Source organism: Octopus bimaculoides, chromosome 9 (genome assembly GCF_046866305.1).
Source record: "Octopus bimaculoides isolate indiv1 chromosome 9, ASM4686630v1, whole genome shotgun sequence".
NCBI classification, from domain to species: Eukaryota; Metazoa; Mollusca; class Cephalopoda; order Octopoda; family Octopodidae; genus Octopus; species Octopus bimaculoides.
In genome coordinates, this window is record NC_142936.1 from 90,201,742 (window position 1) to 90,222,328 (window position 20,587).

The 20,587-nt window shown below is 39.6% G+C and overlaps 1 protein-coding gene across 12 annotated transcripts in view; it reads right to left on the minus strand.

Moving 5' to 3' along the window:
- Positions 1-18,443, minus strand: part of LOC106869835 (serine/threonine-protein kinase tousled-like 2) — a 221,815-nt gene extending 203,372 nt beyond the window's left edge. For 2 of the 12 annotated variants that reach the window (XM_089358008.1, XM_089358004.1), the window contains exons 1-2: positions 18,134-18,309; positions 9,967-10,062 (exon numbers count right to left, since the gene is read on the minus strand). In XM_089358008.1, coding sequence (XP_089214134.1) covers positions 9,967-10,062; positions 18,134-18,140 — 103 coding nt within the window. In that variant the 5' untranslated portion in view covers positions 18,141-18,309. Of the gene's footprint in view, positions 1-9,966; positions 10,113-18,133 lie in introns of all 12 variants that reach the window. The other 10 variants (XM_089358013.1, XM_089358007.1, XM_089358014.1 and 7 more) reach the window with 6 other exon arrangements.
- Between the last annotated feature and the right edge of the window lie 2,144 nt (positions 18,444-20,587).

A 20,587-nucleotide genomic window follows, 5' to 3' on the forward strand; every position in this document is an offset into this window, starting at 1 on the left:
AATATTTAATTATAGAAATAATAGGATTTGTTTAAACATCAAATGGCCATGGGGGTTCAGGAGAGTAAAACAGAAGTCTAAGGGTCCCATAGGCAAAGAAATGGTTGAGAACCACTGCATTACTTGATGCAGTCCAATATATATATTATGCCAGAGAAAACAATAGGATGGTCACGAATGAAATATACTTCATTCATAGATCTCTAGTCAGTGTTGATATGGGTTTAACCCTTTAGCATTTAAACCGGTTGTATCCGGCCCAAATATTCAACCTGTTTTGTGTTCAAACCAGCTAAATCTGGCCTCTCCGTAATATCATTCTAAAAATAAACAATCACATCATTGAAAACTCAAAGCTAAAAGATGATGCATGATTAATTCAAACCACTGTGAATAAATAAGCGTTACATTTGACAGAGTAATCTGAATGCTAAAGGGTTAATACAATAACAAACAAGTCAGTCAATGGAACCGGAAAGAACACAGATAACAAGAGCAACCAAAGATGTATTAGTGCCATAGAGCCTTGGCAAATCTCCCATTTCACAGAGAGAGCAAGAGCTGTTGCAATGAGATGAAGAAAACATCTGAGCAAAATGATTGAAGAATTCTGATTGCATTTTGATAAAACATGACAAGGAGGGGAGGGTCCTTAAATCAAGGTAAGTGTGCTGGGGTTGATTAATTCAACTGTATGGCCCACACAAAACAAATTATGTAACCTTGTGCTGATGTGAGTATTCAGTATTTAAATATTGTCCCTGTTACATTTTTCATCATTTCAGACTCAATCATTTAAGTACCACTCACCTACATAGATTGGCAATACACCGGAGTCCATAGAAATGAATATTAGATTTATATTTAACTCCCAACAGAAAACCTGAAACACACAAATAACAACAAATCTCAACAGTTACACTGTAAAAGTGAACATTGGGGTGGTGGTGTTGTTGTTGTTGTTATTGTTCAGGGTAGGGATGTGGTGGGGAAAGCAAAGGTAGAAGATGAACTAGATTAATGGTAGTAGTAGTAGTAGTGGTGGCAGAAGTAGTGATGGTGGTAGTGGTGGTAGCAATAGTAGTAGTGGTGATGGTGGATGTAGGTTTGATCAAATGGTAGTGAAGATCAGCAAGGATGATAGGGATGGAGATAAGTGGCTGTAGTGATGGTGGTGGAGGAGCAAGGGTTGGTGTTATTGATGATGGTGCAGAACAGTGAAATGGTGATGGTGGTGGATGATAGAATAGTAATGTCATGGTGGAAGCCAAGGTGGGGGAGGGTGGGAGGGGCGTGGAGATTTGTAGTGGTAGAGATCATCGAGGTGATGGTGATGGTGGTTGGAGAAGGAGATGGACAAGAAAAGACAGCAGAAGAAAATCTGGAGAATGTTAACATTGGTGTGAATGGAACTCTTCACCTTTCAGCTTGCTCAATGCAAAACACCAAACAAGATGGATTATAAAAGGTGTCGAGAGCTGCTAGAAAAACAACAGCCATTTCCAAGTCAGTGATCATGGCATTTCCACAAACCGTTCCAAGCAGTTTCAAAACAACAACAACAACAACAACAGCAAAGGCTACTACAACAACAACGGCATCAACGATGGAAACAGCTGCCACAATATCAAGTACAACTACAAAAACAACAACAGCTACAATAACAGCAATCGCAACAACATCAACAACAAAAAGAGCAACAACTGCAGCAACAGTAATAACATCAGCAACAAATGGCAATTTCAACACAAAAACCATTCTTAATGATAACGAGAAATGTAAATGAGATGAACAAAAAACTATTTTAATCATTATTGTCATCATCAGGATATTGTAATGGTCAGGTGAAGAACCATCAATTTGTGGGTTTAGTGCCGCCGAACTGGCTCCTGTGCGGGTGGCACGTAAAATACACCATTTTGAGTGTGGCCGTTGCCAGTACCACTTGACTAGCCTTCGTGCTGGTGGCACGTAAAAGCACCCACTACACTCTCGGAGTGGTTGGCATTAGGAAGGGCATCCAGCTGCAGAAACTCTGCCAAATCAGATTGGAGCCTGGTGTAGCCATCTGGTTTCACCAGTCCCCAGTCAAATCGTCCAACCCATGCTAGCATGGAAAGCAGATGTTAAATGACGACGATGATGAGACGTTTTGGCACAAATCATTTTGGTGCCACCCATTTAGCGTCACTGATTCGATGCTGACTTATTTGACATGAGACATTTTAACGCTTCATTCTCTCTCTCTCTCTGTTTGTGTGGGTAAATTTCCCTTCTTTTGTATGAAGAGAGGGAAAGACATTACATCAGTTATGTCCAAATAATATCTCTTTTATGTGGATGAGAAGAGGGAAAGCATTTTCGTCAATCATGTTCAATTAATAAAGCAGAACATCACCCCCCTCCTCTCTCTCCCTTTCTATTTGTACATGTATATTTCTGAGCAGACGTTTGCCTTCAGCTCCAAAACAGACTGACCATTCAGTCAGCCATGCCAAATGACCCGTGTCCACACAGCTGCACTCGCTTGTCTCATTCCACAAATTTGTACCTCTTCTTCAGACACTAGGACAAATTGTTTTCACTACCTTATCACTTAGATGCAAGGTAATTAAATCCTAAGTTAATCACAAGAATAACGAGTCTTTGCACAAGTGTTTCAACATGTCTTACTTTTATTTCTCACGGAAACAGAGAATTATGACCAATGAAAATACTGGCTCTTTTGGCTCTATGAAGGAGAAGAGAAGAAAGTGAGAAAATGTCATGAAAAATGATTCCTGGGAAGTCGATGAAGATCTATTTATTTTCATACAAAGAAGGAGTCTACACAAGAGTAGTGCAATATATTAGACCCCATAAAGTGGCGAGCTGGCAGAAACGTTAGCAGGCCGGGTGAAATGCTTAGCGGTATTTTGTCTGCCGTTAAGTTCTGAGTTCAAATTCCGCCGGGGTCGACTTTGCCTTTCATCCTTTCGGGGTCGATAAATTAAGTACCAGTTACGCACTGGGGTCGATGTAATCGACTTAATCCGTTCGTCTGTTCTTGTTTGTTCCCTCTATGTTTAGCCCCTTGTGGGCAATAACGAAATAGGTATTTTGTCTTGTCTTTACATTCTGAGTGAAGGCGCATGGCTCAGTGGTTAGAGCATCGAGCTTACGATCGTGAGGTTGTGAGTTCGATTCCCAGACTGGGCTGTGTGTTGTGTTCTTGAGCAAGACACTTTATTTCACGTTGCTCCAGTTAACTCAGAAGAAATGAGTTGCGACATCACTGCCTTTCCCTTGGATAACGTCGGTGGTGTGGAGAGGGGAAGCTGGTATGCATGGACGACTGCTGGCCTTCCATAAACAACCTTGCCCGGACTTGTGCCTTGGAAGATAACTTTCTAGGTGCAATCCCATGGTCATTCATGACCGAAGGGGGTCTCCACATTCTGAGTTCAAATTCCGCCAAGGTCGACTTTGTCTTTCATCCTTTTGGGGTCAATAAATTAAGTACCAGTTGCATACTGGGGTTGATCTAATCAACTGGCACTCTCCCTAAAAATTTCAGGCCTTGTGCCTAGAGTAGAAAAGTATATATTAGGTCCCATGACAAAGGTTAAGAATCAGCCCTAACTTACACTGTTTTTTTATGCTTTTATACATCAGACGCAGGCATGGCTGTGTGGTAAGAAGTTTGCTTCCAAATTACATGCTTCCAGGTTCAGTCCTATCACGTGGCACCTTGGGCTCTACTATAGTCTCAGGCTGACCAAAGCCTTGTGAGTGGATTTCATAGATGGAAACTGAAAGAAGCCCATCATGTGTGTGTGTGTGTGTGTGTCTTTGTGTCTGTCTTTGCTCCCCACCACCACTACTTGACAATCAGTGTTGGTGTGTTTATGTCTCCATAGCTTAACAGTTCAGCAAAAGAGATAGATGGAATAAGTACTGGGCTCCATTCATTCGGCTAAAAATTCTTCAAGGCAGTGCCCCAGTATGGCCACAGTCTAATGACTGAAACGAGTAACAGAAAAGATAAAAAAAAAAAAGAGAAAATAACAAGAAAAAAGCAGAATGAGCAGAAACACAGAGTTGGCCAATCAAATTAACTGCTGACTCATATACATCCTGCAATGTGAAGACGAATGAATCATTAACAAGTGTTGTTAACATAACCCCCTTGTCAAGCTTGATTGAGCAAACAGTCTTGAACACAAAAGGCCACATAAGATAATGTAACCAGGAATACACCTAAAGAAGGAATGGCCATAACTGGATTGTCATTGTTCATATGCTTCCTTAATCAAGATTGATTAACAATCAACAATTACTCTTTCCTTTCTACTCTAGGCACAAGGCCTGAAATTTTGGGAGAGGTGGGGGGCAGTCGATTAGATCGATCCCAGTACACAACTGGTACTTAATTTATCAACCCCCGAAAGGATGAAAGGCAAAGTCGACCTTGGCAGAATTTGAACTCGGAATGTAAAGACACGTGAAATACCTCTGAGCATTTTGCCCGGCATGGTAACGTTTCTGCCAGCTCGCCGCCTTAACTATTGCTATTCTTTACTGGATAAATCAAATATTGTTGTCAAAACATAGATATTATTCATGATGGGTGTAGGAATGGCTGTATGGTTAAAGTTTGCTTCTTAATTACATGGTTTTGGGTTCAATCCCACTGAGTCCCACCTCGGGCAAGTGTCTTCTGCAATAGCCCTGGGTTGACCAATGTCTTGTGAATGCATTTGGGAAATGGAAACTGAAAGAATCCTACCACAATTAGGATCAACTTCCCAAGAACATGCCATATGGTGAACTCTCCTCAGGTCACCAAGGTAGATGAGCACCAAAGAAGAAATACAAGGACCCCTTAAAGAAATCCTTCAGCACCTGCCACATTGTTCACCACCAGTAGCCTGTTCTTGCCATTAACCATGAAGCATGGTGTCTTCCAGGTAATAGTCTACCTTACACACAACCACAGGATTATCCTGGCAGACAAGAGAGAAAATGGAAAAAGGACACTACAACCAGCGCTGATCGGCCTAGCTTTCTGTTCAGCTTCTGCAGTCATGACTGTTTGTCCCAAACCAGACTCGTCAGGCATCAGCAAGCCCACAACAGACATGGACATCCTTCCCCATAAATCTTTGATTGGGAAGCCAAGCCGACAAGATGTGTGTGTGTTTATGTATGCATATGTGTGTGTCTCCTTGTCTTGACATTGTTGTAAATGTCTGTCCCTCTCATACAAGCAGTGTCAGTAATTTCCAATATTCTGTGTAAATATACCTGGCCATGGGAACATATTACCTTTCTTAGAAACAGGTGAGGGTTGAAATTAGGAATGGTGTCTGTCCATAGAGAAATCTGCTTCAATATACTTCATTTGGTCCATGCAAGTATGGAAAAGTGTCCATTAAAATAATGATAATAGTAATGGGTGAAGGTTAATGATCCTAACAGCAGCTGAACTAAGATGTCTTTATTGTCATCATCAATCATCATCATCTGTAATTGTCCAGATCGGCTCAAAGGACAAGTAAAAATATGAAAAGTTACCGTTGTTTATGTCAGTTACCTGCCTACCTTCAGCCTGTGCCAGTCACATATTCCCAACACATGGTTCTATTTGCACCTAATGATATTAATGGGCACCCTATGGCAGGGAGGGATTTATTTCCTATCTGTTTAACACCAGTGGAGGCATAATGGCCCAGTGGTTAGGGCAGCGGACTCGCGGTCATAGGATCGCGGTTTCAATTCCCAGACCGGGTGTTGTGAGTGTTTATTGAGCGAAAACACCTAAAGCTCCACGAGGCTCCGGCAAGGGATGGTGGCGAACCCTGCTGTACTCTTTCACCACAACTTTCTCTCACTCTTACTTCCTGTTTCTGTTGTGCCTGTATTTCAAAGGGTCAGCCTTGTCACACTGTGTCACGCTGAATATCCCCGAGAACTATGTAAAGGGTATACGTGTCTGTGGAGTGCTCAGCCACTTGCACGTTAATTTCACGAGCTGGCTGTTCCGTTGATCAGATCAACTGGAACCCTTGACGTCATAAGCGACGGAGTGCCAATGAACGAACGATTGAATGTTTAACACCATGAAATGAAATCTGGCCTATAAATACTAGGAAAGGACATATATATACATACAGGTACCTAATGCATTTTGTATAATTCTTAGTTCAGACTACAGAATATTTTCTGTTTTAATCTTAATAATATGTAACATTCACCTACAATACTTCTTATATTATTCACTCTGTCCCAGTAACCCTAAACACATTTGAAACACTCATCAATTATTGTGTATTTTTGTTGCTTACAATAGTAAGCTATACCTCTCTATGACACCTATTTAATTTCAACATGGAAATTTGTATTTTTCAAGAGATTAAGGCAAAGTACTGCATCAAAGTACTGGCCTGTGAAGATGCATGACACACAGGTTCAGATGTTAGACTTGTGATTGAGGTTTTGATTCCCACACCAAGCAGGGTGTCGTATTCTTGATCAAAACACATCATTTCACGTTGCTCCAGTCTGCTTAAAAGCAGCTGGGAGTTAACCTTTCAATGGACTGGCATCTCGTTCAGTAGGATTAAGTATTACACTCTCTCAGTCACTCACATTCCATGGAAACTAAGATGGGCTCCAGCCTAATGAACCTGTACATTCATGTTAAACCCACTCATCCTACTTTTATTTACAGGCATAGAACCCATTGAACCTTGAGCTGGCAGCTGTACAAATGTAAGGCCAATCTTGATGACCTGCAAACCGACCAAATACAGTGACCCATATGAAGTCCTCTTTAATGACCAACAGACATGTCTCCAGTTCCCCAAATACTGTAGTCTCTTCCAATAACCTACGAACATGTACTTTACTGTTCAATACAGCAATCAATGGGTAATCCCCTTTAACGACCAATTATTGTGTCTTCAGTGACCAACAAAAGTTCTCTTTGATGGCATACAACCATTTCCAGTTGCCTAAATCCTAACAAGAAGTTCCCTTCAATACCCTACAGACATGTCTTTAGTTAACCTATTCGAGTGGTTCTCAATCTTTTCGGCTTAGTGGGATACTAGAGATCAAATAACAAAAATTACAGGTGCACTGCACATGAGAAGTTAAAAGGATAAACAAACAATATTTTAATGTTTAAAATTCACAAAAAATATAGAAAACTATTGCTTACCTTGTCTTACTAATCACACTTCTGTATAACAAAATAACACAGTTTTCAAGAAGCTCAAGCATTACAATGGATTTTGTTTAAATCCTTAACCCTTTCATGACCAACCCGGCTGAAACCGCCCCTGGCTCTGTAGTACAAATGTCTTCTTTTCATAAGTTTTGAATTAAAATCTTCCACCAAACTTTTGTCACAATTTATGTTCCTAACACTAGCTGAATGATAACCTAGTTATTTTACTAAATTCTTTATTGTTACATTTAAAATCAATTGAAAGAAACACAGAACATCTCAACAGAAATATGGTAACAAAAGGGTTAACAAATTATTAATTCAACCCTTTTGATACCAACCTGGCTGAAACCACCTCTGGCTCTGTAGTACAAATGTCTTGTTTTCATAAGTTTTGAATTAAAATCTTCCTCCAAACCTTAATCACAATTTATGTTCCTAACATTAGCTTAATGATAACTAAGTTATTTTACTAAATTCTTTGTTATAAAGTAATTGAAAGAAACACAGAGTATCTCAAAATGATTACAGTAACGAAAAGGTTAAATCATATCTTCAAAAATCCATAGAGGATCTTAGATACCGTTTGCAGCACACCATTTGAAAATCCCCACCCTGCACAGTGAGCAATGTGAGGTCAGACCCAAGAAACTATAACCGATACACTTGTTTCAGTCATTAGACTGTGGCCATGCTGGGGCACTGCTTGGAAGCCAATTTAGTCGAATGAATCGGCCCCACCCTGTACTTATTTTAAAACCTGGTACTTACGCTATTGGTTTCTTTTGCCTAACTGCTAAGCTGTGGGGATGTAAACACACCAACACCAGTTGTCAAGCGACAATGGGGGAACAAACACAGACACAAACAAACAAGCATTCACACACACACACACACACAACAGGCTTCTTTCAGTTTCCATCTAACAAATCCACTCACAAGGCTTTAGTCAGCCAGAGGCAATAGAAGACGGCACTTGCCCAAGGTGTCATGCAGTGGGACCGAACCCAGTCCTACTGTGATCGGGAAGCAAACTTCTTACCACGCCTGAGCCTATGTATGTTCATTTTTTTAAAATGCATTTTCCCCATAATGTTAAGATTTGGATTGAGACTTAGTGAGGCAGAATTTTACAGCCAGATACCCTTTCTATCATCAATCCTTACGTTTTGAATAAGGAATATTTCATTCCACTTAGCTTCAAAAGCACAGATTTTTAGGACATCCTTTAACCGTTTCGCATTCAGATGACTCTGTCAAATGTAACATTTATTTTTATTGTTTGAATTAACCATGCATTATCTCAGAACCTTAAGATCTCAATGGTGTGATTGCTTTCTTTAGAATGACATTGTAGGGTAGGTGTGAGAGACCAAACTCAGCTGGTTTGAATATAAAGCAGGTAGAATATCTGGGTTGGATATGGCCAGTTTAAATGCTAAAGGGTTCATTGCTTTTGTCTTTAATTGCTAATAGAATAAATGATGTGTAGTCTTCTAAATGTGTGATGGTTGTTATTAAGCCTCAGGTCAGCCCCGTACTACAAAGCTTTTCATTTGACCCTCATAATCCCATATTTTTCTCAGACATAGTTTATTCTTATTGTTTACAATAATAGCAAGTTGTGCCTCTCTGTGGCATCATCGTCATCATCAACATCGTTTAACATCCACCTTCCATGCTGGCATGGGTTGGATGGTTTGACAGGAGCTGGCGAAGCAGAAGACTGTACCAGACTTCTGTGACTGTTTTGTCACAGTTTTTATGGCTGGATGCCCTTCCTAACACCAACCACCCTGCAATAACCTGGAAATGGTGCTTTTTCCAAAAAACTACAGAAGAATATTAACATAGACGCCATCAATTCTTTAACTGGTTCTTGTAGCAATGGGAAGTCAGCCCTGATTGACCTGCAAATTAACCCAGACCAATGGCCAATATGAAGTTGTCTTTAATGACTGACAAACAAGCTTTCAGTTACCCCAAAACTCTGATAACAGATGCTTCTAATTTAGGCACGAGACCAATAATTTTCTAGGAGAGGGATTTAGTTGTTACCATCAATTCTAGTACTCAAGTGGTACTTTATTTATTGATTCCGAAATGATGAAAGGTAAAGTTAAATCCAGAAGGATTTGAACACAGACTGAAAAGAGTTGTGACTATTGGGAAAAATGTTTATTTAAGAGGTTAAGAACAAACTCTAAAAGAGAGAAGGAGACATACAGACAGACAGAGATATGCTTCTACATCATCGAGAGCAGCTCAAGCATGCCCTTCATGCAGCCTTCTTTCAGTAATCCAAAAGTGGCCTAGCACCATACATGCCAGCATGGATGGTCATGGCAATTGCATCTGCTGTAATAGTCGCACAAATGTCACCCCCACCCCAACACAGTTACTCAACATTAGGCAACAAATCACAACAGACAGGACCAGCACCAGACCTTTCCCAGCTGCAAGATGAGAAGGACTCGTAACGCAGCACTGACTCGACAAACCATCATCCTCGTCATCGTCATCATCATTCATATATTCCTCAAATAAGAGACACGAAACAATAAGAAGTAGGTCCTACCAGACTCGACCAACTAAGCACATGTAGAACAGTCATTTAGAAAGGAACAACACAAAACTGACAATATTTCACAAAACATTATAGTTATGCTGATAATGAAAATATGAAAGGTTTTTTTTTTTTTTTTTTTTTTTTTTGAGAAGCAATGAAATTTAGTAAAACAGGTCTCACTCACAATCAGAGGTGTTCATTTTATTTTGGCTGGGCACTGTGAAATTTGGGGTCTCCAGGATCTGCACATCATGTATCGGCCACTGACTGTCTTTAATTTCTAGTAGATGAGGAATTTATATATGAAGTGACAGCAGAAAAAAATTGTTCCTGAGATGACAAGAAAATTGAAAACAGAAAAGCAAATAATAGAAAGGGGGTGGGGTGGGGAGATGAAACATTGAGAGAGAGAGAGAGAGAGAGAGAGAGAGACAGAGACAGAGAGAGTAGAGGGTGTTATAAGAAAGAGGTTTAAAAGGAAACAAAGACAGATTCACAGACAATATGAACAGGGACAGAGAAAGAGAGAGAGAGATGTCAGAAAAAAAGTGTTGAATTTCAAAAGATATGAATGCGAGTTCCATCCACCCAACCAGCCAGCCAGCCAGCCAGAACCTTGCAAAGGTGAGATTTTGACTTGAGTAAGAACTGACTTGGTGAATTTGCAGTTAGAAATCTGATGCAAAAAAATAATTAAAAAGTAACTTTTTATTTAAAGTGCTGAAGATAATTTTGTCACCACCAACCGAATTTCATGTCTTTATTTTTGAGTGTTTTTGTTTTTTTTTTTTGTTTTTTTTTTTATAATTTTATTTTAAATTAAGAGAAAGAAAAAAAAAAGGCATGAAAATATTTTCTTTTGAAGGTAGATACAGGTTATTTCTTCAAATATAATAAAACCCATCATCAATGAAAGTAATTGATGGAAGATCAAAAGAACTGTACCGAGATTCCAGGTACAGATTTTAAAACAATAACGGTACACTAGAATAACATTCAACAATCAATATGTGTATGCGCATGCATGTGTAATTGTATAAATGCATGTATATGTACACATAAGTATCTCTAAACATCTGTGTGTATACATACATAAGTATGTATATACAAGTGTGAAATTTGTATACAAATATATATCCGTGTACTTTTCTGGTTCTCTGTATGCGCATGCATCTGTATATTAATAATGCACATATATACATATATATATTTATAATAATGTATAATAATATACACGCATACATAATCAATATTATTATTAAAAAATAAAATAATTTTAAATCTTTTAAAGATTTTTGAAAGAAATATTTCGAGTTGTTTTAGCTGTATTCCCACATACGTGTGTGTGTGTGTGTGTGTGTGTGTATGGACATGCATGATGTGTGAGTGTATGTGTGTGCAAGTGAGTTTGTGCATGTATATGTGTATAAATGCATGCACACATGTTCCTAAACACACTTGTGCGTGTTTATATGTATACAGGTATGTGTATATGCTCACACACATACATGCATTTATATATATACACACATGCATATACATATTTTTATATATATACACATATACACACATATATATAAATAAATATACTTATATATATATATGTACATACATACAAACACATGTTCATACACATATACACATTCCTACACATGTACATACACAGAACCCAATTTACAGGTGCATTAGAATATAAAGTAATTCAAGAAATAGTGCCATAATACCATTAATCAAAACAAGTCAAATCTTAACAGCAACCAGAACAACAACAAGACCAAAGCCATCTGACATAGGCATGAGATTTTAGTTTTATTTAATTAGAGATATTGCAATTTTTGATATTCATGATAGAAATAAGTAAAATAGTGCCAGCAGCACAGAGAAACTAATTTACACAGTTCTATATGGAACTTCTCAGCTTAACATAAGACACATCATGAAAACTATCTACAACAACATTTGCCATGGTAATAACAATGATGGCTTCTAACATACTTTTATAATTTGTTTTAATTAACCCTTCAGCATTCACATTATCCTGTCAAATGCAATACTTATTTATTCACATTGTTTTGTATTAATCATTCATTATTTTGTAGCTTTGAAATTTTTATGAGGTAACTCGATTTTTAGAATGATATTGTAGGGTTGGTGTAAGAAGCTAGATCTGACTAGTTTGAGCATAAAACAGATAGAATAATTTGGCTGGATATGGCCAGTTTTTTAAATGCTAAAGAGTCAAAGGAAGAAGTGGGCAGAACCCATGATATTTTGAAGATTTTCCATAATTTGGCATGGAAAAGTAACCAAGAAACATGTGGCCGTTAAACTCATGTAATGATTTTGGTTTATCATCTAAGAAAAGATACAATCTACCTGATGGATTTCCATGCTATTTCCATTTCCTCAATTCAATTCATAAAACAAGGATTAGTCTAAGACTATTGTAGAAGGTATTTACCCAGTGCAGTGGCATCAAACTCAAGCAACTGTGACACTTACTTCTAACAGAAACAAGGCCCAAATGTTTGCAACAAAATGGATTCAACTGAAGGCACCCAAAAAGACAGGTGATAGAGTTACACCAGATAATAGATTAAACCTATCATCCATGAAAAGATATAGTCCAGATAAGAAAATTGGGCTTCCACACAGTTTCCATTTATCCAGCTTCATTGACAAAGCTTTGTCAGCGACTTATACCACTTCAGCACCACTAATAATAATAATATTCCTTTCAACTATAGGCACAAGATCTGAAATTTGTGGGGAGGGGGACTAGTCAATTAAACTGACCCCAGTGTTTCACTGGTACTTAATTTATCCACCCCAAAAAGGTGAAAGGCAAAGCCAACCTCAGCAGAATTTGAACTCAGAACACAGAGAAGGGTGAAATACCGCTAAGCATTTTGCCTAGTGTGCTAACAATTCTGCTGGCTTGCTGTCTTAATAATAATAATAATAATAATAATGGTTTCAAAATTTGTGACATGGGCAGCAGTTTTGGGGGAGGGGATGAGTCGATTACATCGACCCTCGTGTTCAACTGGTACTTAATATTATCAACCCTGAAAGGATGAAAGATAAAATTGACCTCGGTGGAATTTGAACTCAGAACATAGTGACAGACAAAATACTACTAAACATTTCGTCTGACACACTCACAATACTGCCAGCTCAATCCTTCCTACTAAAGGCCTGAAATTTTTGGGGAGGATACTAGCTGATTACATCAACCCCAGTGTTTCACTGGTAATTAATTTATTGACCCTGAAAAGAGGAAAGACAAAGTCAACCTCAGAGGGATTTGAACTCAGAATGTGCAGACGGGTGAAATGTCGTGAAGCATTTTACCTGGCTTGTTAATGATTCTGCCAGCTCGCAATGATAATAATGATGACGATGACGATGATGAATTGTAACATCAATACAAAATGGCTGCAAGATTTCAGTAGATTAAATCATCCCCAGTATCAAATAACTTGTTCCAGTTATTGGACAGCAGCCATGTTGGGGCACCAACTTGAAAGATTTAATTGAACGAATAAACCCCAGTACATACCCATGTCAGGAACTTATTCTATTTTGTCTTTTGCCAAAGTGCTAAGTTACAGGGATGTAAACAAACCAACACCATTTGTCAAGCAGTGAAAAAGTGACAAACACACACACACACACATAAACACAACAGGCTTCCACACAGTTTCTATCTACCAAATTCATTCACAAGGTATTGGTTCACCTGGACCTATAATGGAAGACACTTGCCGAAGGTGCTGTGCAGGGGAATTGAACTTGAAACCAATTGGTTGCAAGGCAAGCCTTTTTACACAACCACACCTGTGCCTTTGTACTTTACTTAACCCAAATTTTCCTTTTTTTCTTTAATCCCAGGACTTACTTGATTTTACTGACCTCAGAAGAATGAAAGACAGCAGCAGCAGCCGTCGTCGTCGTCTTTGAACTCTTGAAATCTTGCATGAGTAGCAGGTTAGCTGCTTGCAGACTAGGATACCACACTACCTGTTCTCTTCAACTATCAAATACTTTCCTGATGATTATGGTCGTACCAAGGAGGCAAACTTTTCACAACAGCTCTACTGGGCACTCCATTCCCATTTCCGTTATATTCCTCTCAATATCTTCTGATACTATCCACAAGGCTCTACAATAATTGGCACTATCTTCCCCTTTTTCAATGCCCACAGTTGAGCTCTCTCATGTCTAAAAGCACTGTATATGTCTATTATTGAGTGAGAGAACAGTGCATGCCAACAAAGTGACACTGAAGTACAAATCTACAAAGCCCAGTATACCCATTATGACTACCCATCTGATAAGGGTACACCAGGCACATGCATCTCAACCATATGTGTGCGACATGGTGATTTCATATCAAGATAAATGGTACATAACTTTGCAGAGCCCATCCTGCTCAAAGGGTTGTTTAAGGATGTGAATTATTCAAACCCCAAAGAATTCCTCTCAACACACGGCTATGATGCTCCCCCAGTACTCCTGCTCATGACCAGAGATGCACTAAGGGATATGCTCAACTGGTTAAGGTCAAGCAACTGACAAGCAAATCTGTGGTATTGAGCAGAATATTTGCTGTAGCCCATCTGGCAGAATTGTTGGCCTGCCAGGTGAAATGCTTACCGGTATTTCGTCTGCCACTGCATTCTGAGTTTAAATTCCGCCGACATCAACTTTGCTTTCATCCTTTCAGGGTTGATAAGATAAACAGCAGCTGAACACCAGAGTTGATATAATTGACTCATTCCCTACCCCAAAATCGCTCACCTTGTGGCAAAATTTGAAACTATTATCGTTGTCATCATCATTAATGCGGCAAGCTGCCAGAATCGTTAGCACATCAAACAAAAAGCTTAGTGGCAATTTGCCTATCTTTACATTCAAAGTTCAAATTCCACCATGGTCAACTTTGCCTTTCATCCTTTCAGGGTCAATAAATAAGTACCAGTGAAACACTGGGGTCAATGTAATCAACTTACACCCTTCTCAAAATTGCTGGCGTTGTGCCAAAATTTGAAATCATTATCATCATTATTATTATTATTATTATTATTATTATTGTTATGAAGTGGCGAGCTGGCAGAATCGTTAGCACGCCAGGCGAAATGTTTAGCAATATTTTATCTGTCTTTACATTCTGAGTTCAAATTCCGCCAAGGTCAACTTTGCCTTTCATCCTTTCAGGGTTGATAAACTAAGTACCAGTTGAATACTGGGGTCGATCTAATTGACTAGCCCCCCCTCTCCCAAAATTTCGGGCCTTGTGCCTAGAGTAGAAAAGATTATTATTATTATTCTTCCTTTTATGAGCCTACACAGGTCCAAGTGTTGGCCACAATGCTATGAAGAAATGCAACAAATCAGAAACAATGGAGGATTTGCATCAAGTAAAAGAGTGACATCAGCAATAACAACAAAAACATTAATAATAACAAAGAGATTATAATAAATGGCAATAACAGAAAATAACAACAAAAAGGATCCCCAAAATGAGGTGGAAGAGCAATCACACGGTGATTTGGGGCACCCTACACACAATTCTCAACTCACAAAGAGTGCCTTCTCTCAGTTCATGCTACCAACATACTACAACATCGTCGTGACACTCCGTTGGTTACGACGACGAGGGTTCCAGTTAATCTGATCAACAGAACAGCCTGCTCATGAAAGTAACGTGCAAGTGGCTGAGCACTCCTCAGACACGTGTACCCTTAACATAGTTCTCGGGGAGATTCAGCGTGACACAGATTGTGAGAAGGCCGTCCCCTTTAAAATGCAGGTACAACAGAAACAGGAAGAAAGAGTGAGAAAAAGTTGTGGTGAAAGAGTACAGCAGGGTTCGCTACCATCCCCTGCCGGAGCCTCGTGGAGCTTTATGTGTTTCCACTCAATAAACACTCACAACGCCCGGTCTGGGAATCAAAACCGCAATGCTACAACTGCGAGTCCGCTGCCCTAACCACTGGGCCATTGCACCTCCACACTAGAACATAGAAAAGGCCCATTTCTTCTTCTTAAATCTTTTAACTGTGTATGGAGTTTTAGGGTGCCAACAAAAGACCTCCATCTGTCTCCATCTTGCACTTGTTCCCAGACAGTGCTTCAGTTTCTATGGACCTTCTGCATGTTGTTTTTGGTCTGCAACACTTCCATTTCCCTTGGGGTGACCACTGGAGGGCTTGCCTTGTAATGTTGGAGAGAAATATAGGAGAGACTAGAGCGGCAGGGGTTGCGGTAGATATGTGAAGGTGTTGAGGGCGATAGCAGATGAGTGAGGCGTTAATGATGGAGAACAGCACAGAGGACAAAAGGTGAAGAAAGGAGGTGATTAGTGGAGACAGTGGGGAGGTGAGGATAATGGTTATTGGAAGTAGTTGGGGATGGGGGAGGTAACTGAGGAAGCTGGGTAAGGCAGTATGTGCCTATTCTGCTCTCGATACAGAAGTGATGGGTGTTAGATGAAATGTGGAGAGAAAAGGTTGATGGGGCTGAGAGAATGCAAGCAGAGCCCTTCATGAACAAGCATTACCAGAGTGGTTTTAGGATATCTGATACCTTGCTGTACTCATGAAGACCTGTCCACCACAGCAGAATTGATATCCTGGTCCTTTGTCATGTCCTTTGTAAGGACAAGTACAACATAGGAGTTGTTTCAAGGACACAATAATAATCATTATCATCATTTTAATGTCTGCTTTTCCAGGCTTGCATAGGTTAGACAGATTTCCTATGGCCAGAAGTCCTTCCTGTTGTCAATCCTCACTTGCTTCCAAGCAAAATAATAATTCCCCATGAAGGCGCAGGAGTGGCTGTGAGGTAAGTAGCTTGCTTACCAACCACATGGTTCCGGGTTCAGTGCCACTGCGTGGCACCTTGGGCAAGTGTCTTCTACTATAGCCTTGGGCCGACCAAAGCCTTGTGAGTGGATTTGGTAGACGGAAACTGAAACAAGCTCGTCGTATATATGTATATATATATATGTATGTGTGTGTATATGTTTGTGTGTCTGTGTATGTCCCTCATCAACATCGCTTGACAACCGATGCTGGTGTGTTTACATCCCCGTAACTTAGCGGTTCAGCAAAAAAGACCGATAGAATAAGTACTAGGCTTACAAAGAATAAGTCCTGGGGTCGATTTGCTCGACTAAAGGCGGTGCTCTAGCATGGCCAGTCAAAAGACTGAAACAAGTAAAAGAGTAAAAGAGCAGAGAGTATATATATATATATATATACACACACACACACACACTAATACTGAACACTGTATTGGTAGAAAAATATTCTTTATTTGTGGCTAAACAAAGCTACCAATGGTTTCATGTAGAGGGATTCATTTTGGAGACAAGTACCAACGTTGCCATGTGGCAGGCTTGACGATTGTTAAGAGATTCCTCTTTACATTCGTACATACATACATATGTATATGATGGGCTTCTTTCTGTTTCCTTCTAAAAATTCACTTGCAAAATTGACTCACAAGGCATTGGTTGGCCCAGGACCATAGCAGAAGACATTTACCCAAGGTGCCACACAGTGGGACTGAACCTGAAACCATGTGGATGGGAAGCAAATGACCACAGAGCCATGCTTGCATATAATAACTATGATAATGATGCATTTAAATTAGCTATGAGATCAATTATGGGGTAAATTCTGTACAGTGAAACTGGAGTTCAACAATGGAATCAACTGCATGAGATGAACTGGTGTTCATTTTTAAGTGACCATCATGGGACAAAAAGCAAAACTGACCATGGTATGTCTAATATGGAGTATTGGTAGGAATCTGTAAATAATCTCTTTTGATAAGGCTTAACAACATTGCTACCTTTTATGCTTGTTTCGTTGTTATTTAGAAAGAAATATTTGACACAACATTGTAAAATATTAGAGAGAAAGGTGAAGAGTTACGTAAGAGAGGGAGAATTTTCAAGAGAGAGAGAGAGAGAGAGAGAGAGAGAGAGAGAGAAGGAGAGTTGAGTGAGTGAGTGATGCAGGGTCAGAAGAGGGGAAAATATAGAAAGAAAGGAGAGAATAAGAAGAAGTGTAGATAATAAGTTACAAAAGACATACGCAAAAAAGAAAAGGTAATGATAAAAAAAAGAGAAGAGGAAAAGAATGAGGTAGAAAGATAGAGAGAGAGAGAGAGAGAGAGAGGAAGACCAAGAAGAGAAAGAGAAAGACAGAGGTGATTGGAAGACAGACAAGATAGGATGCCAGTATGTAAAATGTGATAGACAGAAAGATGGAAAGGAGAATAGGTAGAGAGAGAGAGAGAGAGAGAAAGATGAAGACAACTTGAATTCTACGTGCCTGTCATGACTAGATGAGAGTGAGTATTGAGCCGCAAACTGAGCAAAAATGTCCCCTCTGTACAGTTGGAACTCACCTGCGTCAAAGTGCTACCATCTTGGTAACAAATTAGAGTTATAAATAGCCATGTTTAGCTAATAATGTTGCCCTTGGGATGCAAGCTCCTGGAATAGACCAAAAAAAAAAAAAATTACATTAATAGGAATTAAAAAAGAAAATTGAAGAAAACAAACAAGCAATTTTGAAAAAGAATTTCCTCATTTAGATTTTGACACATTTAAATTTTAAATCTTAGGTTCAACAATTATTTCTATCAAACGGATATATTTCGGAGAAGACTTTAGTTGATTAGTTCAACCCTGGAATTTGACTGGTACGTTGTTGTTGGTACTCCGTCGCTTACGACGTCGAGGGTTCCAGTTGATCCGATCAACGGAACAGCCTGCTCGTGAAATTAACGTGCAAGTGGCTGAGCACTCCACAGACACGTGTACCCTTAACGTAGTTCTCGGGGATATTCAGCGTGACACAGTGTGACAAGGCTGACCCTTTGAATTACAGGCACAACAGAAACAGGAAGTAAGAGTGAGAGAAAGTTGTAGTGAAAGAGTACAGCAGGGTTCACCACCATCCCGCTGCCGGAGCCTCGTGGAGCTTTAGGTGTTTTCGCTCAATAAACACTCACAACGCCCGGTCTGGGAATTGAAACCGCGATCCTGTGACCGCGAGTCCGCTGCCCTAACCACTGGGCCATTGCACCTCCACTCATTTGACTGGCACATGGCGTTGTCGACTTACAACCGATCAACTTTACAACAATTGGCATGTCAGCTCCCAGCAGCAATAATAAACGGTCCAGTTGAAATATAATGGCTTTAATATCTTAGGAATTAACCCGTCTACAGATGATGTCAGCTAACAAACGCTTCCCTAGGTTTGGTTATCAAATGCCACTGCATGTATATGAGACAGGACCTGATTAGGGGAAAAAACCTTAACTTTAAATTATAAGTGTCAAAGAATGATAATACTGCTTGCCATCTATGTAATGTCTAGCAACTTATGTGGAGGACTGGAATGTAACCCAATACACAATAGGCCAGTGGTTCCCAACCCTTTTTATTTAAATGAGTTTTCCTACAGACACCCCTTTTAATGTGTACCCTTAAGTGTGTGTGTGTATATAAATATGATGATGATGATGATGATATATATATATATATATATATATATATGAAATTTTGAATTTAGTTCACAGACCCCCCCCCCCCCCAGTACTACTACCTTTGCAGACCCCAGGATGGGAACCACTGCAACAGACTGTATTGAACATCCCATGTTGGTTTGACTTTATCCTATAGCATTTAAACCAACCATATTCAGCTCAAATATTCTACCCATCTTATGTTACAAATGGCCAGATCCAACCTATCACACTTATGCTACACTGTCATCCTAAGAATAAGCAATTACATCATTGAAATTGGAAACTATTGAGTGGTGAGGGAACTTGGTGGGGAAGAAGGATCAATGTCCTCAATCAGTGGAGTGAGTTGTGTCACAAGAACTAGTTGAATCACCATGGCATTGATCACCAAGCCGATCAATGTGCCTTTAGTGATTAAAGCTAACTAGGTCAACACACCATTAACCAATAAATCTAGCTGGGTCACTGTAAGAAGGTCAATACATCCTCAGTTGAAAGATCTAGAAGGAGAATGCAATAGCGACAAACAGAGTTACCTGGACCAACAAAGATGATTAGATTGTAATGTCCTCAACTTGCAGACATAGTTAAGTCATCTTGACCTCAACCTGTGAACCAAGTTGTGCCACCATGTCGTTAACTAAAAGCCTAATTCATTCACCATATCCTCAACCTACAAACAAACTAATTAAATCAACAGGTCCTCAAGCATCACAGTCAGTTAATATACCATTTCCTTGCAAACTAAGTTGGGTTCTTATGTCCTCAAGAGCCTGCAAACCTAATAGGGTCATTGTGACTTTAACCTGCCAACTTAGTCAGGTCACCATGACCTTAACTTGCAAACTTAGTTGGGTTAGTGTAACCTCAACCTTCAATTCCTACATAGATCACAGTGCCCTCAACTTGTAAATCTAGTTGGGTCACTATGACCTCAACTGCTAAACTGGATTGGGTCACTTTATCCTGAACCTGCAGACCTAGTTAAGTCAACAGGCACAAGATGTCCTTTCAAACCTAACCCCTGAATCACAGGTCGTAAGGTAGCTGTGATAGTCAGGCCAACATAAATTCAACAAACAGAACCAGTTGGGTCAACATGAACTCAATCGATACAAGCTTCTGAGTTAAAACAAACAGGAGTGGCTGTGTGGTAAGTAGCTTGCTTACCAACCACATGGTACCGGGTTCAGTCCCATTGCATGGTATCTTGGGCAAGTGTCTTCTACTATAGCCTCAGGCCGACC